The sequence below is a fragment of the Cupressus sempervirens genome, chromosome 11, assembly GCF_028749045.1.
Source record: "Cupressus sempervirens isolate cs-2001-9-10 chromosome 11, ASM2874904v1, whole genome shotgun sequence".
In the NCBI taxonomy this organism is placed as follows: Eukaryota; Viridiplantae; Streptophyta; class Pinopsida; order Cupressales; family Cupressaceae; genus Cupressus; species Cupressus sempervirens.
In genome coordinates, this window is record NC_143128.1 from 724,509,728 (window position 1) to 724,537,170 (window position 27,443).

Sequence of the window (27,443 nt, forward strand, 5' to 3'; positions counted from 1 at the left end):
GCCCCTATCTCTCTATTCTTTTTAATAGAGTGATTCACACTGGGTTTCTGACTTCTTGGTCCAGGCATCTGATTTATCCTATTCATAAGACCAGCCTTGTCTCTGATCCAAGGAACTACAGAACCATCATGATTGGGCACACGTTTGCCAAACTGTATGCGGCAACCCTTAATGCTATGTTATCTGGTGAGTTGGACAGGAAAGGTTGTACGGCTAGAGGGCAGGCTGGTTTCCGAGCAGACTATCAAACTAGGGATCACATCTTCACTTTACGGGCTATTATTGAGGAGGCTAGACACAGACCAAAGAAGGTCTATTGTTGCTTTGTTGATTTTCGCAAAGCTTTTGATTCTGTCCCGAGGGTGGCTCTGTTTGAGAGGCTTAGGGAGATTGGTATCTCTAAGATGTTATGTACCGCTATTATGAGACTATATGAGACTGTGGTTGACAGATTCAGGACTCCTGAGGGCTTCTCGGATCCAATCCATAGCACCATTGGGGTCAAGCAAGGATGTCCTCTCCCCTACGTTGTTCGGGTTATATATTGATGAGCTTGAGGACTTCCTCCTAAGGTCTTCACTCCTTGGAGACGGCTGCTATCTTCACTAGGTTTTGACCTCCATCCTTCTTTTTGCCAATGATGCAGTTCTCCTTGCTTCCTCTCCAAACTATTTACAGAGGCTTTTAGATGGCTTGGTTTCTTTTTGTGATCAGCGACAACTTGTTGTTAACTTGGGTAAGACTCGAGTCATGATCTTCAATTGTTTAAAGACTTCCCATCTTCACTTCCTTTTTCAGGGTCTGGAGATTGATATCACTACATCTTATACTTATTTGGGGGTTAAGTTTTTCGGACCACAATTCAATGAGACCAGCTATTCAGCCCAGAGTTAATAAGGGTATGGGGCTATTCAGCCCAGAGTTAATAAGGGTATGGGTTCTCTTGCTGTGCTTGAGAAACAGTGTTTCAGGCATCACTTCTAAGATACCACATCCAAGTTATTTCTCTCGAACTCTCTTGTGAGGCCAACTGTTCTTTATGGGTCTGTGTTTTGGGGCCCATCTCTTCTTGGTTCTGATTAGGCCTCGATTGAGCGGGTTCAAACCTTATTTTTGAGGCGCATCATTAGATGTCACATGTTCACTCCTCATAGTGTCATTCTTGTTGAGTTCGGTGCTCATCCTTTCAGTCTCACGGCCATTTTTTATTTGGTTTGGTTCCTCCATCGCCTTTGTGGTTTTGCAAATCGTGCTGGTGATTGTGATCGGTACTCCTATTTGGCTTATTGTTCGTCTGTTTCTACTACAAGTGCAAAGTCTGGATCTCGCGCACGATGCTGGTATGCACAAGCCTCTTCTTTGCTCGGTTCGATTGGGATTAATATTGACCGCCTCCCCCCTTTCAATTCTCACTGGATGCCTCGGCTCATCTGCTCCCCTCTCGGCAAGAGTTGAATGAGCATGTCAGACTTGACATTTATAGACAGCACATTGCCACTACCTGGGTTAACCCTCCTGGTGGGTTACGGCCACGGATGTCCTTTTACGTGAATCACTTTTTGGAGATGTTTGATGGGCTTATTGTTTGTCCTAGCTACCTTCCCAACAGTGGTCTCATGCCCTACGCATCTCTTTGGGATCTTTCAGAGTTGGTTCTCAGAGTCTTCGTGTTCAAACTGACCATCATATTGTTAGTAAAGAACGGATCTATATGCTTTATACTTTAGGTGAGGTGGAGATTGAGACTCACTTCATTTTTCGTTGCCCTATATATTATGAGATCAGAGGGAGATTTTTCTGTCTGTTCCACGAGTTCTTCTCTCTCTATGATTTTTTCAGCTACTATAATTAGTGGTCTTGCACTTTATTTTCGAGAGGCCACAATGCTCTGTGATAGCACAATCCAGTCACTGCTTTCGCAACAGCACTCATCTACTCAGCTCATTACTGCCTTCTTCACACCATTATCTCCTTTGCATGGTGTGCAAAGGCCTTCTAGCTCCACTAGATCTACCAAACATTCCAGATGCATCAAATCTTGTACCGGCTATTTGCACCAACGACACTCCTCTAAGAGTGGCCAGAGACAGAGCAGGGCCTCTACTCATTGGCAAGCATTTCATTCAGTGACTGATTTCTTTTCGCCTAGAAAGGACTCCTAGTCTCTCTCTTGGCCTCCTCTCCATCTCTTTGTTTTCTTTCTCTTGTTTGTATTTATTTTCGGACACCTTTGTGTGCTCTTACTGCTGCCAACGTCATTATTGAAATCCTTCAGTCCCATAGACCTTTTGTTGGTCTTTTGTTGGACATTAATATCATTATCTTATCTTGTCTTGTCTTGATGCTCCCTCTGATTCTCAGGATTAAGTTGGTTTTATTTGAAATTTCTTTTGGATACTCCCTCTAAATTTGAGGAGAAGAGTTTATTTGCATGGAGGTTAAGTCACGGGGGTGTATATGCCAATTCTCGTTGGTGTCATAAGTTTAATGAATGAGTGCTTGTCTTAGTGCAAAGTTTGTATAGGAATCCTTGTCTTTCACCTATAGTATTGGCCTCCTTAAATGAAGTGTTCTTTGGTCATGCCAGAACTTTCCCATCCATGAATGTGACTTTGCATCCATTATCTTCTAGGGCAGATATTGATACTAAATTTCTTTTGATACCAGGTGCAAATAGTACATCTTGAAGTTGGATAGTAATGCCTAATTCTAGTTTGATGTTACAAGTTCTCACTCCTCTTACAGGATGTGCAGAATCATCTCTGAAAGTTACCACTTCCTCAGTCTATTGCACCATATTATCTAGACATTCTCGGAATCCTATGATACATCTAGATGACCCACTATCAATCACCCAAGTATTGAATTTATTTGATACATGATTTGATAGTGTTGAATGGAATAGGAACTTCTCAGGTACTTCTTTTGTATTTGTTTCTCTAACTTCAGCATAGGATGCTTGTTTCTTGGTTCTGTTATGGCATTTGGCAGCATAGTGACCATATTGATGACATCTAAAATATTGAACTTGTGAAACATCATTTCTTTGTCTGAATGAACCTTTTCCATTATAATTTGTTTCCTTTTCTTATGATGGTTGGTATTCAGAACATCAATGTCTTCATTTATGTTTTTTTGTTTGTTTCCTATTGCAAATTGTCTAGCTTCTTCTTGTAGGCAGTCAGATCTTAGACCGTCTAACTTAGGGAGTTTTGACCTTGCACTAATGCCTTGTTTGAATGATTCCCATGAGTTCGGTAGGCCACCTAAGGCTATTAGGGATAATCCTCTGCTATATATTTCAAACCCAAATGTTGACAATTGATCCCTCAATTCTGTTATTCTCATGAAGAAAGCATTCACAAATTCTCCTTTGTTCATACTTATTCAACTGTGTTTTGAATGCAAGGGTTCTGATTGTATTGTTTATCTCAAATGTGCTCTCTAGAGGTTTGAACATGAGGTATGCAGTTATCTGTTTTGCCAGTATAAGCACTATGTGGTCTCTAACAGACTCCACTATCAATTTCATAGCTTTCTTGTTATTTCAATCCATTGGGATTTTTCTGGCTCATCCTAAAGTTCTGTCCTTTTGTCTCTTCCATATGAATTTACTTTGTTCTCTTCTAATATCATCATGATTCTCAACTTCCATCCAATGAAGCTGTTGGCACCTTCAAGGCAATCCTCAAATCTGATTGCATTTGTCATTTTGAAGAATGGATTTTCTGGCAAATCCTCAAGTTCGGTCCTTTTGTCTTTTACATATGAATCTACTTTGTTCTCTTCTAATATCATCATGATTCTCAACTTCCATCCTATGAAGTTGTTGGCACCTTCAAGGCAATCCTCAAATCTGATTCATCTGTCATTTTGAAGAATGGGACTGTCACTTTACTTATTAAGGTAGGTAGTCTGATTTCTCAAGTTTAATTTGGATCTTCCTAACTTGGCTCTGATACCATGTAAGTTACTGGTAAACTTATATTGGACTGTGATAATACTGATCTAAATATATCAGACTGTGATAATACTGATCTGAACTTTGGTTTTGCTGGTAATAATAAGTCACTACAGATATGAATCAGATAACTATCCAATTGAGAGATAAGTCTTACTGCAATTGATTTCTGATGCTTGATCTGATGTTGTTGTGGAAAGATAGAACCATTTATTAATTTCAATGATCATATATCTTGTTTGAATCCTTACTTGTATTCGCTACAAGGGACACAACATAGACAGTCAAGTCTATTCACCATAGGTCTCTTCATGAAGAGACAGGATTATATATAAAGAGCATTAGTAAAGGACCCGATCCTAATCGGGTATGATTAGGTTAAACTAATCATTAGCAAACTTCGATCTGGAATAGGTAATAATCATAACCATGGTTTTGCTATCAGACTGTGATATTGCTGATCTAAATATATCAGATTGTAATAATACTGATCTGAACTTCGGTTTTGCTGGTAATAATAAGTCACTACAGATATGAATCAGATACCTATCCAATTGAGAGATAAGTCTTACTGCGATTTATTTCTGATGCTTGATCTGATGTTATAATGGAAAGATAGAACCATTTATTAATTTCAATGATCATATCTCTTGTTTGAATCATTATTTGTATTTGCTCCGAGGGACACAACATAGACAGTCAAGTCTATTCACCATAGGTCTCTTCATGAAAAGAGACGATTATATATAAACAGCATTAATAAAGGACCTGATCCTAATCGGGTATGATTAGGTTAAACTTCGATCTGGAATAAGTAATAATCATAACCATGATTTATTTACCTGATTGAACATGATCCAAGAGAATATATCATCTGAATGCTTCAGAATTCCTACTTAGTTTGATAATGATGATTTGGTCAATTGCAAGGATTTTCTGATGATAATGGCAATGTTAATATTACTGTCTATGTATATGTGTGTATATGCATGTATATCAGTTCACATGGTGAACTGGTATACATACATGTATACACATATGCATACAGATGCCAGGTCTTGTCCTTGAACTCTGACTGACGCTATCATATCTTTAACACATTCATACTCCATTGAAGGTGATGTGATCATTACAGGTTCTAGTTTCTACTCCTTGAAATCCATAAAATGGCTGTAAAAGAACAAAAAAGTTACACCAAGCAAAAATTGTTTTCCCCATTTATCATATATTGATACATAAATGCTTTTCCAATTTTTCGTTACTTGAATTAGAAAAATTCCAAATTCCTATATTTTTCACTGAAGATAACCTAAAATATTTAGCACCAAATCAGGGTGTATGATTAGAAAGAGACATTTATTAAGCCCCAATCACTCTACACAGCCACATAATGACATTATATTATACCACTCATAAAGATTTTTTGCATGTGCATGTACAAAATCCAATGAGAATCCAAATAAAACCTTGTGCTTTTGGTAAGGGAACATTTCTGGGACACAAGGACTCAAGGGAAACATCCCCCCACTGCACCACCATCTCTGTTGAAATGTTGTGAATGCCATTGAGATGTCAAAGACGCTAAGATGTCCTCAAGATATCCAGGGGGCTCTTGTAACCATCTTGGTGATGCCCAAGCATCGCCCATGGTCACCTGGGCATAAAGTCACTAATAATTTGATTTCAAGAAAACTTAAAATTTTCCCATGAAACCTATACCCAAAGGCCAAACCCTAATGGCCAATGAGCCCCACCTAAGCCCCTCGAACCCTATATAATACCCTAAAATCCTATTGTATACTCACTAATACAGACCAACAAGGTTGAGGAGCGAATGTAGAGGATCTACATCAAGTTGCAAGGATTTTTTTAGTATAAGCAAGGATACTATAACTTTTTTTAATAAAAATAAATTAATTGTTATTTATATTTTAATAGTAGATATGGTTGCAACTGCATATTCAATGCATCATGTTCATATTGTCATAAAGCTTCTACATTGAAATTTGAATATATAAAAAATCTGACTTATAGACATTGCTGTCAGATTTTTTTAAATCTTGATTTTGTATATTATATTTATTAGATTACAAGTTCAAAAAAAAATATTGTCAAACTAGGATGAAGCTTTAGTGTATCATCTGCTTCTATGCTTAGTGCAACCTGAAGGAAAACAAAAGTGAAACCTTTGGTTGACGAAGTTTTAAAACAAAGATTTTTATTTGTAAATCCTCTGCTTCTGCACTTCATGCATCTTATAGTAAGAAAAAAAATTAAAAACTTTGAATCTTAATCCTCTCTTTGCATTAGGCTCCATGCATAGTTTGAATTTTAATTTTAAAATTATAAATTTATATTGATTATTCTAGTGCCACTATGAGTTCCCATGGCAAGACTGAGGATGAGGTTGAGATTCAAAGTGAAGTTGAATCTGATTATGCACCTGAGGGTGATGAAAATGTGGAACCAAAGAGGGGTTTTATGGGTAACCATAAAACCCAAACACAAGTTCCATGGACAGTGCAATTGCAAAACTGCCCCTCCACAATTGGAGATTTTGCTGAGGGTCCCTTTGATCATAAGTCTCCTTTGTGGTGCAATCATGGATAGAGGAGTCACGTCCCTAAGGCCAACTGGCAGCTCCTGATATGTTTCAATATTAGCATGTAAACATAAATTTGTATTAATAATAACATTTATAAATTTAATATATTAATTCTGCACAGAACAGCCTAAGAGCAGCGATTGTATATATTAATGCTAGCCAACCATACTTTGCCCAAGAGAAGCAGCCTATGTATATAAAAGAGTAAATGAAAAGGATTGTCGCAAAAGGAGGTTAGGTATTTAAAGGCAATGATAAATAAGTTAAAATGAGCAATATTAAATTTCTCATAAAAAGCACTGACTGAAGATAAAGGGAATAGTTAATGAGTAGTGAATCATCATTAATACTAACATAACAATTATATTGTAAACAGCTACAATCAGTTGTAGGGAGTTATGATTATTTTGAAAGGGCATCACTCTTTCAAGGTATGTGTTGTGTTGTGAACACACGCCCCATTGCAAATGAGGACCCCTTCATTTTTTTCACTTAGTGGCTTAGTGTTGGCTTAGTTTGTCATAGGTGTTTGTTAGTTTTGGTCTAACTTGGCAATAGTTTGAATCTCTTAGTCTCTAAGCAGTTGAGAAGTCTTGTCAAGTTTGGGTGGAGTTCCGATCAATTTGTGGGAAAGTGTGGAATTGAAATGTTGAGATTGCCAAAGGTGGTAATTGAGGGAGGAGTTGTGAAATTTCTCTAAGTTGTCAAGGTGAGTACTGGAAATAATGAAATGGTGAATCAAGTCAAGATGAAAAACATGGGTAATGAGAGAAATTTTGTAAGATTGTAAGTCAATTGAGTCAGGAATGTGCAAATGCAAAGGAACTTTGAAGGCCAAGTGCTTAAGAATCTTTTATAAAATGACAAAATTGTTAATGATTCTTGCACAATCAATTGAAAATCAAGTTAATTTCTTCACAAATGTATGTCTGGCCAAAAACTTATACATTTCTAACTTATTTGGCAACAAAGTCATCAAGTCGTGAACCACTTCAGTTCCACTTCTAATTTCCAAACGCCCTTGTCCATTTCAGCTCCTAGTCTAATTTCCGATCTTCATGTCCATTTCCAGCTCCCTGCGTGACACCCGTCCATAGGATAACAGAGATATTTTTGAGTTGGTAAATGATGAAGGCAAATATGACATTGCAGGGAAGACAGAAAATTCCAAGTAAGTCCAGTGAATTCAACCCAACTGGGAAAAGAAATCACAATGATCCACCTGATATTGTGAAAGGAAGGAAGAAATTCAAAAGCAAAACATCAATTAGTCAACCAACACAACATTTTGTTACCAAATTCACCAATCTGCATAAGTTATCAATCATTTCCAGCCCATTTGGTGAAATTCGCACAAGTCTTGGGGTAATTTCAGCTCCTATAAGAAAATCTAACTTCTTTCTTGGTTCACTTCAGCTCCCTCGTGAATTTCCGACCTAATATAATCAAGGGCATTTTTGAGGTAAAATTGCAAGTTGTTCAATGAAATGATGAAAAATGATGAAAACCCTCAGTTCAAGACAGAAAATTGTTCCAAAACATCACAAATTAAGACAATAAAGAGGTAAAATACAACATTTCCATCCAAAATTGAAGGAGCAAGGAGTTTCAAGTAAGAAATATGAATTGGTCAAGAAATCACAATAATTCCTCACCAAAATCAGAAAATTGGCCAAGTCATGAACCATTTCAGCTCCTCTTCTCAAATCCGGCTTTGGAAAAATGAAGGAATTTTGAAAATAAAATCAATTTAGTTTGATAAGATGAAATAAATTCAAGATTAATCAAAGTCATGAGAAAAAAGTTTGAGAAAATTTCACAATGTTGAATCAAATTTGGGCTTTAATGCAGAGTTGCAATTTCAGTTTTATGCAATTCAGCTCCCTCATGGAATCCCGAACTAGGGGGTTGCTCACTTCACCTCCAACAAGGATATCCAATTCCCCTTCAAGAAATATTTCAGCTCTAGGGTGAATTTCCGACCTAGCAAAATGGTCAGGTCAAAAAGCACTTCAGCTCCCTCTCTAAATTTCAACCAAGGGAAAGAGATCAACTTCAGATCCCCCTCTAAATTCTGATCTAGAAAAAAAAGATTACAAAATTTCAATTGCAAGTCGCACAATTTACATGACTGGACCAGCCTTGTTGATGAGGCCTATAAATTTGATTTAAATTACTTAAAATTTTGAATAAAAGGCCAATCTGCTTCATTAATAGATCACCCCTTCATTAAATCCCCTTGAGATCTTGTATAAGGGAGTTGGAGAAAAGCATTTCAAACCAACTCAAATGTTAAAATTAAGAGCAGATAACAGCAGAGCAGACCTAGAAGGTTGAATTTCAGAGCAGATCAGAATAATACAGAATAGATTTGGTTTTGAAGCAAGTGCAAGTGAGTTGTGGGTTGAACTCGAAATTTCAACCTTATATTTATATCTTCAACAAGGCAAATATCAAGAAATAAAGGGCTGGCCAACCTGACTGGGAAAGAGAAAATGATTTGCAAATTAAAACAAAAAAATTGATAATCAGGTCAGCCCCCACCAACAAAAGCGCAAGTTCCTGTTAGGAGATTGGCTATCATTTAAGCATAACTGAAATCACAGTAAGTGACATATACATAACTTCAAGACCCTTCATTCACATCAAATGCAACTCAAATTCAAAGAAAACCCACAATAGAGGAAGGGCAAATTAAAGTCAGATCAAAAGGTGATTTTCAGCAAATAAAGTGAAATCATATCAGAAATTAGGAGCAAGCTCAATCAGATTCAAGCAGAACTCCAACACTGAGAGCTAGTTCATCAGAAACAAAACAATTAAACCAAACCAAGGCAGCTGAAGGATGCATTTCCAGACTCAAGCCTTGGAGGAAAATTCCCTGTTTTAAGGCAGAAGTGTGATTTTCCAGACCAAATGACAAATCAAAATCAGAACGAACTGTAAGACATAAATCAGACCTAAGGGGTGAAATTTCCAAGCCCTAAATAAGAACTCATGGTAGAGCCTAACACAGTGAAAGCAGATTCAATCAAGGCAGATTAAGGTAAAGCAAGGGTGTGATTCCTAAGGAAGGTATGGACTTGAATCAAATGACAGGGGTGAACTTCAAAAGAGATATGGAATCAAAGGCAGATTCCTAACATTTTAAGATCAGAGACAAAATTCATAAGCAAGAAATGCAGTTTCAGATTTCAAACCTCCAATCCCAAGTCACGATCAAATACAAACTCAGTCCATGACTAAAATCCCAATCTTTGAAAAATTGTTTACCATGGGAAATATTTTGAGTAAAATTGTATTTCTTTTCCATACATGACTTTGATTTAAGATTGTTCTTCTTTTGGGCAGGAATTAATGCATGGGATGGTGACGGAAGGATGATCAAGCAAAGAAGAAAGACAAGAGTTCACAACATGGTCATGCAAAGAATTCCAAGGATTCAAGATAATAATGCAAGGGAAAGATAAAATTCATACTTTGATAAGGAATTCAAGATGTTCAAGCTCAAGCATGGATTCAAAATCAGGATCAAGGAAGGATTGCTTTACGAATAAGGAATGTTAAATTAAAGATCAACATGAAGGACCCAATCACTTTATTGAAAGTCAAGATATTAAGACATGTGATTTCGAGACCAAATCAAGAAGAAGATTTTCAAGATAAAAAGGATGATGAACATTCACAAAGATAGAGGAAATTGTAAAGTTGCTGCAAATTCTGTATGAATCAGACTGAGATACTGCCTTTTAGTATTGCTGAAGATGAACCTTAATATACCGATCTGTATATGAAGTGTAATAAGAAGTATTATATCTATTCTGAATTTCCAATAGTTTGTATCTTGCTAGTAAATTGCATAATGAAGTGTTATAGAGAAGCAGACTTTTAATGTATCTTTTTGTGTGTTCTCTATCCTCACACTTATCTTATATTTATAAGGTAACCAAAGGGCATGTCCCTTCAAGGGACATAACCCTATCTAGGTCAGCCCTTAATTGTCTTTCCAAAATCGACGCCTATCTAGGAATAGACTTAGTTAGTGATTAACTAACTAAGTTGTTCAAGAATAAACTTAAACAACATTACCAAGTGAGACGTCGATCATGACTTAAGACTAACAATTATATTTAGGCCCTTTATTACAAAGGTATATTATGCACGATCAGATCTATATGATCTGTATCATCAGACCCGAATGATTTCGAAGTTATAGAATTAACATTCCCTCTTAACTTGATAATCATGCTGAGAGATAACATATCTAGCATGTTCAATGAAAGATGAATAAGCATAGATTGATACTCTATATCTATCTGAATCTTTTAAGCATGTGGTATCATTAGAACACATGATACTATGTCATATTACTATACTTGTGATATGACTTATCACTAATACTAGTGATAACAGTATTGCAAAGAATACAATATACAGGATAAAATCCAAAGAATACTTAAATTCTTCATTTATCCATGTTGTGACTCATAGGTACCAGCATTCCTATATCACAACATGATCCAAAGTTAAGATCTACCAGAACACGGAATAAACTCTGGGGAATAATAAAATTCTTCCTTTATCCAAGTTGTGACTCATAGGCATAAAAATGTCTACATCACAATGTGATCTTGAACTTATCTAGATCTAACAGTAGATCTCTACTGTTCAACATATTATCTAAGAGATTGTCATCTCTCATAATGTCTTTTATACAAGTGTTCATTATCTCAGACATCGTCACCTCTTAGATAATGAATACAAATGGTGGAGCCCATAACAATCAATAGCCTGACAATAAAATTATTTTAATAATAATTTAAAGAATACAAATGTATTACAATTCAACCATACCAAGTCTTTTCCTAATGTGATCTATCTTCACGAGAGAGAGAGAGAGAGAGAGAGAGAGAGAGAGAGAGAGAGAGATTTGGTAAGAATATCTATTGTCTAATCTGCAGTGCAGATGTATTCTAATTTTACAGTATTCCTATCTACCATATCTCGTACATAATGGCAAGGAATTTCAATATGTTTGGACCTGTCATGAAAAACTAGATTCACAGGAAGCTTGATGGAACTCTGATTATCCCAATGAGTAAGTGTAGGATTCATGGCTTGACCAAATAATCCCACAAGTAACTTTCTAAGCCAAATTACTTCCCAAGAGGCCATTGATGCGGCAATGTATTCAGCTTCTATGGAACTTTGAGCTACTGATGATTGCTTTCTGCATATCCATGATATCATCATTGAGCCTAAATTGAAACAACATCCTGAAGTGCTTTTCCTATCAGTAACACTTTTAGCCCAATCTGAGTCTGTGTACCCATGTAGGTCCTCCAATTCAATTTTCTCATACTTGAGCCCAAGATTAAGAGTGCCTTGTAAGTATCTCATGATGTGTTTCACTGCAACTAGGTGAATCTCCTTTAGCTCACACATAACTAACTTAAGGCATTAACAGCATAGCAAATATCAAGTCTTGTATTTACCAAGTACATAAGAGACCCAATCATCTGTTTGTAGAGAGTAGAATCTATGGAAGGTGATTCTGCTACTGCCTCCTTAAGTTTATGTAGATTAGTCTCCATTGGAGAAGACGTAGGCCTGCAGTTCCACATTCCAAATCTCTTCAAGTTGTCTAATGTATACTTTCCCTGAGTAAGTACGATGCTTTAGAATTCTGCCATACTTCCAATCCTAGGAAATAACAAAGGAGTCCTAAATCTTTCATTTCAAATTCTTTGATTAGATCTTTCTTGCATTGGTCTATAAGATGATCATCACCTATTATTAGTAAATCATCAACATATAGTATCAGTATTATCATATCATCTTTATCTTTTTTATAATAGAGATTTGGATCAGCTTCATTCTTTGAGAATCCTAAACTGGTGAGATACTTATCAATTCTTTAATACCAAGCCCTTGGAGCCTGTTTAAGCCCATAGAGAGCTTTCTTGAGCCTACAAACAAAAACTTTAGGGTTATGAGTTTCAAATCCTTCAGGTTGTTTCAAATATACCTCTTCTATAGTTTTTCCATTCAGAAATGTTGTTTTTACATCTATCTGATGTACTTTCCATCCCTTTGATGCTGCAATAGCTAGGACTACTCTTACAAAGGTGTATCTGGTAACAGGAGCAAAGGTTTCTTCATAATCAATTCCTTCTTTCTAAGAGAATCCCCTGGCTATGAACCTGGCTTTATATTTTTCAATGCTACCGTCAACTGCATGCTTGATTTTAAATATCCATTTAGAAGAAACAACGGATTTTCCTTCTAGTCTTGGAACAATTTCTCAAACATCATTCTTCATAATGGATTGGTATTCTTTTGTCATGGCATCCTTCCAAGCTATATGTTTAATAGCATCTAAAACATTGGTTGGTTCTGATTTAGACAAATCACTCATGTTTGTTGCATAACTAGAAAATCTTTTGGGTCTTTTGCTTTCTCTAAAGGTTCCAAATGGTACAAGGAAGTCTTGTGCTTCCTCTACTATCTTAATGGCCCAAAGTGGTCTTTTCTTTGAATTTCGAGTTTTCTCAAGATTGAGATTTTCAATTTCATTTTCAATTTCTTCAATGTTCTCCCTCTGAAACTCAGATTTAGTATTTTCTTTATAACTAGATAAGGGAGAGGGACCTTCAGAACTTAGGGCTCTTTTGATTGCTAAATCTTCTTCAAATATTACATCCCTACTAAGTTCAATATTTTTCTGACCACGTATGAAAATCCTATATGCTTTAGAGGTTTCACTATAGCCAACAAAAATACCTTTCCTCTCGGAGGGTTCTAACTTAGTTATATTTTCTTTTGGAACATGTATATATACTAGGCACCCAAAAATCCTAAGATGACTTATATTAGGTTGAACCTTAGTAAAGACTTCTTCAGGAGTTTTATCTCTAAGGTAGGAGTGAGACTTTTGTTTTGAATATACACAGCAGTACAAGAGGCTTCTACCCGAAGATAATATTCTAAATTTTGATCAAATATCATAGTCCTTGTTGCTTCTATAATTGCTCTATTCTTCCTTTCTACTATTATGTTTTGTTGTGGGATATAAGGAACGGTATACTCTCTCTTAATTCTTGTTTCTTTACAAAACTCTTTAAACATATCTGAGGTATATTCCCCTCCATTATCAATCCTAAGAGTTTTAATTTTGTGTCCTGATAAGTTTTTAGTTAAGGTTTTCGATTCTTTAAATCTCTTAAGGATTTCTTCTAATTCTTTACATTTTAAAAAGTAAACCCAAGTTTTCCTAGAGAAGTCATCTATAAAAAGTATATAGTACCAGAATCCTCCAAGAGAAGGAACAAACATATGTCCACATAAATCTGACTGATTAATTCCAAAACATTGTTAGTTTTTCTAGTGCTATCATAAAATGGACTTTTGGTGCTCTTACCTAGAGCGCATCCTTTGCATATGCTTGAGTGATTTTTATTCAACTTAGGTAGACCAATTACCATCTTCTCCATGGTTGATAAGGTTTTGAAATTTAGATGTCTTAACCTTCTGTGCCATATTTCATTTATATCAGCAGCTTCATGAATTACGGCTTGAATAGGTTGACAAGGTTCTGAATTTAGCTCATACAAGTATCCATTTCTTTGAGTGATCAACTTTGCTTTCTTAAAAGAGGAGTTCTTAGACCAGGTCATTTCTTTACTGTCCATGAATGCAACATTATGTCCATCATCTTCAAGTGTTGTAACTGAGATTAGATTCCTTTTTATCCCCGGTACATAGTGTAGTCCTTTGAGATGTAGAGAACTAACCGACTTCAGCTTCGAGGTGCAATGCCCAATTCCTTTGACTGAATGAGCAGAATTATCACCGATGGTAACTTCACCACCAACTTCTTCAGATATGGAGTCTAGTGCTTCTTTGTACCCTGTAATGTGTTGAGATGATCCGACATGATTCTCAGGATCATAGTTATCTTCTTTCCTAGTAATGTTAGTACAGTTTACTTGCTTCTTTGTATTCTCAGGGCAATTAGATCTATAGTGTCCAAATTTTTCACATTTCAAGCATTTTATTTTGGATAGATCTTTCTTAGGTTTGTCATTTCTTTGATTACCCTCCTTCTTGAAGTGCCTCTTCTTACATTTATAAGAATTTGTATTGAGAACATAAAGTTCTTCATCTTCAATTTTCAATCTTCCTCCTTTCTTAAGTTTCCTAGATTCTTCTCGCAAGCAATCTCCTTTAAGTCTATAAAAGTCTGGAAGATTATCTCTAGCACTTACTCCTTGTGAGAATGTTTCCCATGAATCTCGTAATCCTTCTATAGTCATAAGTGTTAGTTCCTTGTCCTCAATTATGGTCCCTATACTTGCAAGTTCGTCTCTTAGGCTAGCCACCCTTAGGAAGTAAGAGTTCATAGATTCTCCCTTCTTTATCTGTATATGATTTAATTGCCTTATGAGTGCAAGGGTTCTAGTTGCATTGTTAACCTCATATGCATTTAATAATGCATCCATCATATGAAATGTTGTTTGATGTTTCATTAGCATAGGTACTATTTCATTGTTCACTCCATCTAATATGATCTGCATGGCTTTCATGTTTCCTTTACTCCAGATAGTTTTATTAGGTTCAACAGTAGGTTGCTTGGATGTTGAATCAACAAACTGTTTTACATCATTGTCTTCAAGAATCATCATAATCCTGAATTTCCAAGCAACAAAGTGTTATTTCCCAACAAACCTGTCCTCGAGTCTAATTGTGCTTACCATTGAAGCTAGAAGGATGTTGCTAGATATGAATTGTCAATTTGCAGAGCCTAGGTTCGACTACCAAAGCTCTGATAACATGTAAAGTTTCTGCAAATTCTATGAATTAGACTAAGATACTATCTATTAGTATTGCTAAAGATGAACCTTAATATACCGATCTGTATACAAAGTGTAATAAGAAGTATAACTATTCTGAATTTCCAATTTATGTATCTTGTTAGTAAATCCAGTAAGGAAGTGTTTTAGAGAAGCAGACTTTTAATGTATCTTTTCATGTGTTCTTGTTAGAAATAGGGAATATTGAGAGGGGGGGTGAATCAGTATTCTACAAACTTTTGTCACCAACCGAATATTATTTATTACTTTGATGCATAAGAAAGTAAACAAGTAATGCTAAACAGTAAGAGTAACCATGCACAAATAGAACTCATAACACCATATTTTGTTAACTAGGGAAACCCTAGCCAAGGGAAAACCCTGGTGGGAATGATGCCCACAAAGATATATTGATATATATATTCCTTGTCGGGGGATGGACCCTGTTAGGAGTCTATAAACACATTCAATACATAAGTGTCCCTGTTAGGAGACTTTGAATCCCTATTAGGAGTTGTGGTACAATGGATGCAAGAAGAGCTCACTGCCCAACATGCACTTTCAATTACAAGAAGAGCTCACTGCCCAAACTAGTAATTGATCCTCAAGAACCTCAAATATATAAATATAGATGATGTCTTCTTTCCAGCTGATCTCTAATCTCAGCTCAACCTCGGATCACAAAATCAGGTTATCAAAAATTCACTTCTGCATATGATACCAAACTTCGCATTCACAACTTTCGCATATCACAAATTGCTTCACAATTCACTTCCAAAACACTTACACATAATTTCGCAAAATGTCTTTGCATAAATACCATGCCTTTTCACAAATTGCTGCTAGGTTGGCTAAGACCAAAATAATCCTTCCAATTTAGAGTAGACATCTAAGATATCATCCCTAATTGATCAAGTAATTATTTTGTAACCAAAATAATTCGTTTACCTTTCATTCCGATGTTCTATAGATCTTAAATATCTCTTTCCAATACTGTGTGTATTGATGTCCAAGGTTATACACATCATCATTAGCATTTATACAATTTCAATATATCTTCTCTCTCAAGAATAACATCGTATAAACAAGTTATACTTCAACTACTATTCCCTGTTCCTGTCTGATAACATATAACTGTATTCACTAGAACATGAATAACAAGTGTTGGAGTTAGTATTCTTGCAAGCAATGCTAACCACATGTTCAGCTCACTTCATTCTACCTCCATGTAACCTTGCTAGTCCTAATATGACGTCGGTAGTAAGTTACATACAAAACAATACACTACTGTAAACCATTTTCATACTTAGGCAATTTTCTAAGTACCAAAAAGCTAAGTATCTTTATTTTCGAGGTTTACTACAAGCATGTACATCATGTGTTGCCATTAATGACAACATTTACAGATCTACATATAGCCAATTGTCAACAGTTCTCTATCCTCACACTTATCTTATATTTATAAGGTAACCAAAGGGCATGTCCCTTCAAGGGACATGACCCTATCTAGGTCGGCCCTTAATTGTCTTTCCAAAATCGACGCCTATCTAGGAATAGACTTAGTTATTAACTAAGTTGTTCAAGATTAAGCTTAAACAACATTACCAAGTGAGAGTCGATCATGACTAAAGACTAACAATTATATTTAGGCCCTTTATTACGAAGGTATATTATGCACGATCAGATTTGTATGATCTGTATTATCAGACCAAGATGATTTCAAATTTATAGAATTAACAGAAATTGAGAATGAGTCATCACAATCATTCACAAGACGGTGATAGTTTCAGAAGAGTACATCAAAGTTTAAAATGTTGAGTATCAAGAGATATTTCTTAATGGAGAATCAAGGATAAAGATGTACACACTAAGGTGGCGTCTACTCATCTTCAACTAACTAAGTGATTCCAAGTCAAGATGTCCAAGATCGGCCAATCAAATTCATTCACAAGTGGACATGTGGAAGGCATTTAATGAATTGCTACAATGAAGTTTCTTATTTGTTCACCTTAAAAGGATATGTATACCAAAGCAATGTAATTTACCCATTGGATGGCATTAAATGATTGTAAGTGGTGGTTATAACAAACCCTAATTAGTATTTCCTTAGTAATCTTGTCCATTGATTTCAAATCAAACTGGGCCCTTCATTGTAATTTAGAGGTTTATAAAAGGAAAGACCTTATTTGAAATTCATTACAGTAGAAGTAGCAATAAGAGGAGGTTAGAAATTGTTGCCAAGGAGATGTTTGTAATAAAGACATGATTTTCATTGAAGATATCGTGAATTTCTTTGTGTTAATTCAACATTTTGCATAATTTCTAAATCTCATAGTTTAGTTAAAATTCATTGATTGAAATGGAGGAATGTGAAGATGAGAATTCCATGGCCATACCTTTTGTTTCTTTTGATGGCAAGTCATAGTGTAAGGTTGGTCTAGACTTGATTAATACTAAGTTTCAATTGTGGATGTTTGTTTGGATTGTGCTAGTATTGGGTATTCAGATGAATGATTACAATATGAAAATCCTTCGCATTCCCAATGGAGATTACATCATCTTTGTGTAATTGCTTCATTTGGCAAAGCAAATCTTAGTTATAGAGTTCACTTATCTAACCATCATCCATTGATACCATTGTCCTTCAGAATTAGGAATTCAATTTCTCTAAACCCTTCATCCTCTTTATTTTTATTTGAGGTTCAAGTCATTCATTTTGATATTCACGTTCCACTTATTTTGAGGAAAATAGTTGATTAATCCAAAACTAACAGCATAAGTCCCTTTGTGATTACCAGCAATATCACATCATATTTACTGAATTACATCCAACATAAAGTCACAAGTACATAGAGTAAACCTTGGGGTTGCTTCATTTGATCACACATTTGCCAAATTATTTAGCATTTGAAGTTTCCTTGTTCAAGAGAGGATAGAATACTAGGCATTTTATTATGCATGTTGGAGTGATCACAAAACACATATCAACAGTATGCCTCTCTTCACTGGAGACGTATGATATAAATGGAGAATGTAAATTGTGAGAAAAAGGGGTGGAGGTTGGAAGATAAATCATAAATACACCATCAGAGGTATATGCAGTTCTGAAAGAGGAATAAACAGACTTATTCATCTAATCAAAGATCTGTCTTACAGCAGTTTTCACTCATAAGAGACGGGTGATGTAAATGGTGATTGTAAATTGTGAGAAAAAGGGGTGGAGGTTGGAAGATAATCATAAATAAACCATCAGAGGTATATGTAGTTCTGAAAGAGGAATAAACAGATTGATGCATCAGATCAAGTAGACCTGTCTGACAGCGATCTTTACTCACGTAAAGATAATATACAGATTATCCATAAATCGGTATGAAGTGTTAAAAAACAGCATAGTGGGACCTATGATTTCGGCTTATGAATAATGGTCATATCTATTATTTCTGTTTATGAATAATGTATACGGATATGATACTATTGTGTGATATTTTATTTGAAGAATACATGCTAATGTGTAACTCTTTATGTGTTTGCTGTAGTTAATCACGGTAGGGATAATAGGAGAATACAAGGAGGACAAAATGGTTACAAGGTCCTCTTCTAAGCATGTCACCTCATGGTGCTGATAGGTTTTCCCATGAGGCCAAGGGTGCAAGGAGTGCCCACCCTTGGGCTTAGAAGGGAAGGACACTCTAGACACCCTGTTGTAGTTTACTTAAACCTACACCTTGGTTCACCATTATGTTAAGGAACTCTAATCATGAGGAGGAGGTAAGCGTGGCAATGGAAGATGGGAATGGCTATAGATTTCTCACAAGATACACCACAACATATGGATAACAAGGGCCAGATGAGGCCAAGAGGGCCGGTAAACACTCTTGGACCTAGGGTAGAGGGTTGACCAACTATAGGTTCCTCAATAGGTACACCCCCTCATATGGATGGCAAGGGTGATATGAGGCCAAGAGGACTGACATCCAGTCTTGGGCCTAGGGTAGAGCATTGATTAAGGCACCCTAATATGCCTCTTATCCTAGCTCGCCTATTGTGGAACTTCATCAATAAATTAAATATATCTTATGGTGAAATTAATGTTCCTAACCTTAAATGGAATGATCTATGATTTCCTAACATGTCATAGGATCTCAACTGGGTACTTGATGTTACTTATTTTTCCACTTCTTATTCAACTTGGAATTTGTGATTTAGGTAAAAACTAGGGCATTTACAAAAGAGGGGCATTACAAGAGGGTCCAATGAAGGATTGTCCCACCTCTAGCCTTAACCATCCAAAGTTACAACTAGCCTAGAACAAAAGAACATCCAACATATGACGGCCACAAGACACAAAATTTATTCTAAAAATCCCTTACAAAAAAAGCCCAACCTCAAAGATTCATCCTTCTTTTATTAAGTTTCAAAACTCATTATCTAGGGCTTCTTATATGTTAGGGTCCAAGCAAAAGTTACAATAAGCCCATACACAAAATACAAAATACAACATCACCTCTGCATATCATGCTCCTTCAGACTAATTTGCTCATCCTGATTCCTCTACTTCTCTCATCTTTGTCCTCCAACTCTACCTTCTCTCTTCCCTTATGCACTCTTTGATATGGATTTCCAACCTACTATTCTCCTACTCTGGATGCATCCTCTAAATAATCCTTGTCCATGCTTATATATCATTCGCAACTCTCCAAGATAATTTGCATTAGCTATAGGTCAGCCCTAAACTCTAGGTTACATGTAACATATAGTCGATCAAACATGTCTCGGCCCCAAATCACATATGCTAATGAAAGAATGAACTAACATCATAAGCTCTATTGAACCCATTTCACGTTCAAACACCTCCTCTTACTCGCATGTGCTTCCCTTTGATGGTGCAAACTTCCAAACTTTGATGCAACCTTCTTGTAAATTGGCAACACAATCTCTAAGCAAATGCCTCCAATATTTTGCGGCAAACATAATCTTCTAAATCTTGTATAAAGCATGCCTCTTGATTAGACCCACCTATCCTCCAAACTGCAAGACCAAAAAAACTAATTGTGGTAGAATGCAATAGTCTCCATTGATATCCTTTGGAACACATCACCCAATGACAACAATGGAGAATGCATCCTATTTCATTCTCTTGGATAGAATCTTTAAGTTGCAAGAGGCATTATAACGATTGGTTATGATAATAGAACGATATAATGCTTCTAGTCCAAGTCAGAGAAAGGGAATGATGGTTGAGCTGGAGAATGATGTTCTTTTGGGCTAATGCAAAATAATGTCTCTGCTACTACTCCTTTCTACCAAGTGATCCATTCTCCCAAGTAATGTGGAGATGACAATGTCCCTAGCCTTAGAGAGGTGTATGAGTGCATTGATTCTATGCTAGACCCAATGGATGTTGTTATGCAAGAGGACCCTGCATTAGCATTTTACAATGAGTACATTCAGCCAATCATTCGTTAGAGATGGAAGAAGCTCAAACAGAACCTGGCACACGGTTGCCTATACCCACATGCCACATGTGAAGGCTTCATAGAGTGTTACATCCATACAAGATGCTATGACGAAGGCAGGGTTTATGAGGACCTTCAAACGACGCATAATCCTATATAGTATAGAAGCAGGCATCATTCATAATAAGTAGACAAAATTTGACCTCTCGAATGTTATTCTAAGGAGGCCAAGAGGTATAGGGCACCTATGGCACAAGGGGACTCAATTTTGTGGTGAAATATGCATGGATTGAACTCTTCAGCTACCACCAGAGCCATTATTTTTTATCTCAACTTTCTTCTACTACTAAGAGAAACTGGTCTACTTATAGCTTCATCCACTCCCTTAAGAGGAACTAGCTTACCACTAAGAAAGCAAAGAAGCTTGTTATTGTACATAGCACATTGTATTTCATTGACCCGCTGCACATTTTTGTAGAGAAGAGTCTAGCAGTATGACAGGATGTACATCTAGAGGAGCTAGCATAACTTGATGAGGATGCTATAGCTATACAAGCAAGCTGGTTGACATTAGTTTAGAGGAACTTGACCATGTGGAGTCCAAAGATAAGAAGTTTGTGGATGATTAGAAGCCTCGCTTCACTTCGTTTTGTTATTTTAAACATTTGTAATCATCATTCTACTCATTGCAAAGATCATTATGAAATTTTGAACATAACATAGCTTCTGAATTCAACATTTCCATACCTCAATTTTAAATTGTTAGTATTCACTTCAAACTTCGAAGTATGATAATTTTTAAGTTTTACTAATTTGCCAATGTTACATTTGTAATTCATATACATATTTTGATAGCTATTTTTTCAAGTACCACATGTATATCAACAGAGCTCCACCACTGCCACTCCATTGCCATCCCCCTGGTGTCCCAAAATTTAGGCCCTTGGTCCCCCTTATCCCCATATCCTCACCTACCCCCGTCAAGAAACTCCATGGAATTATGTTTTCTATCTACCTTGTTACTGCTATATTCGATTACAGAAAAACTCTACACATATATTGTTCCAGCATGCACCAGACCATCTCCCATTCTAGCAATGCATTCAATCAACGAGGGAGGGCTTTCACGTTTGGTGTAAGCTACCTAGTTACAGTCAAGGAAAGGCCTCTTTCCACTGACATGAATCCATTTGATCTGGATGTGCTCTTTTTAAATAAATATCATCTGTTTATTTACCTTCTTCTATGTTTTTGCTTTGGGTTCCAAAAAAGCAGTTTTATAGAGCTTAACTAAATTGAAAATATTAAATTCTCCAAAACACTTGTTTTTTTCTTCAAGATCACCCATACAAGTCCTAGGCACAGAAAAAGTGCAAATAGAGACCTAGTTGGAATATATGCAGAAACTAAAAAATGCGGAAATATTTTGGTCGAAGTGGTTGTGCTCAAATGGCCCAGGCCAGGTTCATCTAAGTTTCCTGCTGAACCCAGCAAAACAGAATAGGAATATATTAAAACACACAAAACAAAATGATTAAGTAGAATGTGACTGGGCAATATTTTATATAGCTGAAGTCTATTATCATCCGCCTAGTGTTGGAGGAAAAGGTAACTAATTAACACGATACGAGCAATTGAGTGAAGAGTTTTGGATAAGTCATTCTATAGGTAGTTTATAGGCTATTAATTTTCTTTACCAATGCAGTGTCAATTCTTCCATTAAAACTTTAGGCCTGATTTTCCAACCATGCCTTCTAACTTCTAAGAAAAGCATCCTTATTTTATGCATCATCTGGAGAAAAATGAATTATAATACCTTTATATTTGGTTTTTTTAAAATTTTGGATGTCATTCATTAGTTGTCCAAGTGGTGTAGATACTTCTAGAATTTCAAGTTTCAGTATTAAAACATAAAAAACTTCTACGTGTCATCCAAAGAAGCTTGGGCAAAATAAATAAGGTTTCAGATTTTGATATAGTGTTTTGTCCAGTTTCAGTTTCCCAATTATCAAGGAGCTATGTGTCAGTTTACCCCTAAAAAAATGTTTGGACTGCTAAAGTCAATCTTTAATAGTACTGTCACTTTCTTAATTCTTTGATTCTCAGGCAAGTGCAAGAATATTCTCCCAATCTGCAGTTATAATAGGAAGCAGGATTTAATTATTAGTACAGAAGAGTAGCTTGTGGAGTATGATGTACACTAAACACCTTGAGAATAAAAAGAAATAAACCATAAAGACACTGCAATATTCAATTCACTGAAATTCAAAGCCTCCCCCGGCAATACTCAGAAGCGGTTCTTATGTTCCTTTGATAAGTGCTTTTGAATTAGCGTGATCATGGTGTTAAAATCAGATCCAATATGTTCAAATAGCCTGCCACTGACCATGTTTGTAAACGTATGGAAATGATCCTCTAAGAAAAATTCTTAATTAGTGTTGTTGTATACAATTTTTCTTTTTTTTAACATTTGAGTGTCCTATTGCTAATATACCAACTATTGGAACACGGCCTTAAATCATCATGTTCTCATGAATGTGGAGAAGGCTATCAGCACAATTCATAGAGCTAGTATGGAATGACTGAATTACTGCACTCAACACGTGCATTACACAGCAGCATTGAAATTTTGATTTTGCCGGAATTACTAGCCTATTTGGCTACATTCTATCCAGACATGATAATCCAAGTATCTAGAAAAAATTATTTGTTGATTATTTTTCTTTGGAGGTTTCATTTTGTCTTCATATTTTCTTCTAGGTTGAAATGAAACATGCAAGGAAGAGGCAAGTGAAAGAAGCTTACGGCTGCAATGATGTAAAACAAAAGCCAGGAGACGATTGTGTGCTTGCTGCCAATGAAAGGGACAAGGCAGAGCTCTACAATGTGGAAATAAAGAGCCTACAATATTCCAATGTAAATCTCTACCTTATTCATTCATCTCTTCATGTATTTTCTGATGACATATCATGCATTGTATTTCTAAGAATTGGCGTACAAAGGATGTAAGAGGCACCATGTTGGCAATCTTTGCATTTTCCATTATTTGCACCGACGATTTAAAACGGGTTGCAACAACAAAAGATGGGGTATCAGACCCAAGAACTGTCCGCTATCAAAATAAGAGACTTCACTCCATAATTTGGATCAGATATCCTGCTCCCGACGGATTAGGTCAAGATCTGCGTCATCCCCATGTTGATTCAATCCCATCATCACACACTAAAAGCATATGCACCATATACATCCACAATCACGCATCATCCAGAGACGTCACGGGCAATATAATTAACTGTGGCACTATTTGATAGGCCAACAAGGGTACACAAAACTGACCTCCCTTAGGTATCGTTATCGCCTCAGATATTGGCACGGCCTATGCAACACTTCGTTAACCAACTAGGGCAAAATGAAGGTACATTCAACTCAATGAAATCCATTTTATGGATAAAACAACATGTTTCTGGTTTTAAAAATAATTGTCAAACTGATTTCTGCCTATTACATTCCAAAAGAAAACAACTTTATCGTATTTTATGACTTTTAAGACTAATATGTTATTGGATCTCACCTATTTGTGATTAACATCCCGAAACAGAAACTTCCAATGCAGAGAAGAACCAGACATCTGGGAGAAATTCCTCCTCCTCCAATTCCTCCTTTTGGATGACGTCCTCCCCACATCATCCCCATTTATAGATAACAGATCAACCCAATTTAAACAACCCTGTGACTATTCACTCCTCACGATCTCTGCAATTTTCGCAACTTTTTCACCGCCAATCAACCATGAAAAATACGAAGCTGGAAGAATTTGAACGATTGAATCTTTCAAAACTGATTGGATCTGTCAGTCCACTCTCCTCATTGAAGCCCAGATGGAGATCAACAATGCATTGCCAAATTTCTTCTCTATTGACACTATCAATGACAACAACGACTGTGGTGCTTTCTCCTCGCCCTTCACTGCATATAAATACAAAAAGATAAATCTAAACCAGGGGATAATAACTTTAGGATATTTACTGAGAATGTTTGTCTTCTCTTATGTTTTTTCATTGATTTTAAGTAAAATACTAACGTTCAATTTTTTGGGACTATAACAGCATACCTGGTCATCACAAAAATACCTTTCAAATAGTGATCACACTTTTCAGGTGAATTTTGGCTTAGATCTGAGCCATAGATTTAATCGGGTAGACTTCTTTACAGGAAATAATCACTCAAAAGTGATTCAGACCATGAAAGTTGACATTTTGAAGGAAGAAAAGTGATGCTTGAGCATGAAATAATTCCTTTTGTTGCTTAAAACAGCTGCTCTCTAGGCTCAATATTCTTTTAAGAATTCACCAACGGGTGAAAAGTTGGAAACATATCAAACGCGTGATACGCATCATTAATGTTTTGCTTATGGAATCTGCAAATTGTGTTTTATTGGCAGACCACCTACTCATTGTACCAAGAAGCAAAGGAAATCGGGAAAAGAAAACTAGAAATGGAGTGATTTGCAAGTAATTTGGGTGGATTTCCTTGATCACTCTCGTATCAGTTACAATTTGGAGATACACATTTATCACTATAATCCTGGAAAAGATATATTGTTTGTTATAATAGTTTTGGATATATGTATTTGGTCCTCTAGATTTGGCTCTCTTAAAAGACAATTATTAGTGAAGAAACTGAAGTTATTTTTTAATTTATTTTATAAGAGGAGAAAAGAAAATTTCAATACCAATAGTTTATAGGGCAAGGGTTATTTCCTCAACTTTAATTTTGTAATTTTGTAAATTATTTTCCATCAAGAAATTATTATAGGAGCCAATTGTCAAGATAGGCACACGCTCTCTTTGAAGAAATCAAAAAATATTTCCTAAAAGTAATAAGAATTTACTATCTTTCTTTGAAAACTTCATTTTAAATAAATTATCAAGTCAAAAAAAATTGATTGAACTCATTATTTTTGTTTTAAAATGAATCATTTTGTATTTAACATATTTTAAAAATATATCTGTAATTATCTTATTTTAAATAAGTTATTTAGTATATTTTTTATAAAAGCGGTAGCAAGAGGGTGTTGGCCTATGGTACAAAAGCAGTACATTAGATACACATTAATTACAACTAAAGCACATAGAATAATGTCATTGAATTGCAAAACAATAGACCTTCCTATATCAAAAACCAGCTTTAGGCTTGTCATCAAAACTAAAGACTAGATAGGTAACCACCATAAAATAATACTTAGACAAAAAGTTTAGTTTAAATGGTGTATCGAGCCACGCACGACTATTGCCAAAGTTAACCATATCAGACTTAGCAAGAGCATTAAAACCAAAAGGGTGATAACAACCCCTAGGGCTAGCAAAATTGACAGGAGGGTACTATATAAGAGGGAGAATCAAATTCATTTTTCCAACTTCTTCAACATTATAACCTCCCCCCATTCTTCATTGAGAACTCTAAAAGTTCCTAAGCATCATCCTCCTCATCCAGGTTACCTCCAGAAGCCTTACCTTGTAGAAAGCAAAGAGTGGTGGTGGAGGCATGCATAACTTTGAGTGCAAATTTGCTCACATCCTTCAAGCAATTGTTCATTGATGCTTGATTGTAATTTGTGCAAACTTGTAATTTGATGCTTGATTTTACCCACCACATTGTTGACAATAGAGTTCCTTTTGTCAAGCCCATCTATTATGGCATTACTCAGGTTTAGTATAGGGGACATGGGGGGATTAGGAAGGGTTCTATGAGGAACCCTCCATGTTCAAAAGGGATTATTAGGGGGGTTAAGGAAGGGTTCTTCATAGGACTCAGAGCTTCCTTACAGGAGGAGTCACCATCTAATGCGCTCTCAACAACCTTCTTACTATTAGAGTCGGTCGAGGTCTTCTCATTTTGTGCCAAATCTTTAATGGCTTTCTTTCCCCACTCCTTTGTTAATCTGCTAGAGCAACAAGTTTGTCTTTGTTAGGTTTCATCGTCACTGTCATAATAAAGGTTAAGGGTGTTCCTTTTAGCTTTTTTACCAGGGCAATTATCTGGAGTGTCAATTGATTCCCACCCAAGGTTTCCAAATGGGGGATTCTCTAGAAGAGATGGGGCTCATAAAGGGGGTTTTCATGCAATTTTTATTTTTCATCTCTAAAGGGTTGGACATAGAGGGTAAGGGGTTGTCTTGTTGGTGGTGATGACTAGTATAGTGGTGTTTAGAGGGGGGCACAAGGCAGAATGGATTTCATAGAGCATGTATATAAGTCCTTGGTGGAGAATCATAGGTTTTTCCCCCTAACCCTTGGCTTCACCCACATCATTAACATTTCTCTCTAAAGAGTGGACTAAGAAAAAAGGAACAAAAATTAAGTCCTTCTACTTAAGATGATTTAAAAATGAAAGACAATAGTTGTAGAAAACCCCATACCTACCCTCTAATGTGAAGTATGCAATTATAATCTTGCACATTTTAGGCTAGAACTATAGGAGGTCTTATGTGTTGTACCTACCTTGCTTGCAGACAAGTTTCTCATTAAGGCCTATGAAAAATTATTCCAAACCCGCTAGGTCAAGAGTTT

General features: G+C 36.0%; 1 protein-coding gene across 3 annotated transcripts in view; it reads right to left on the minus strand.

Annotated features, from left to right (window-relative positions):
• LOC149531695 (beta-1,6-galactosyltransferase GALT31A-like) overlaps nucleotides 1-25,469 on the minus strand; it is a 47,938-nt gene extending 22,469 nt beyond the window's left edge. The window contains exons 1-2 of one of the 3 annotated variants that reach the window (XM_089811963.1): nucleotides 25,005-25,469; nucleotides 24,446-24,840 (exon numbers count right to left, since the gene is read on the minus strand). In XM_089811963.1, coding sequence (XP_089668089.1) covers nucleotides 24,446-24,567 — 122 coding nt within the window. In that variant the 5' untranslated portion in view covers nucleotides 24,568-24,840; nucleotides 25,005-25,469. Of the gene's footprint in view, nucleotides 1-24,445; nucleotides 24,841-24,985 lie in introns of those variants that run through there. The other 2 variants (XM_089811962.1, XR_016359272.1) reach the window with 2 other exon arrangements.
• Between the last annotated feature and the right edge of the window lie 1,974 nt (nucleotides 25,470-27,443).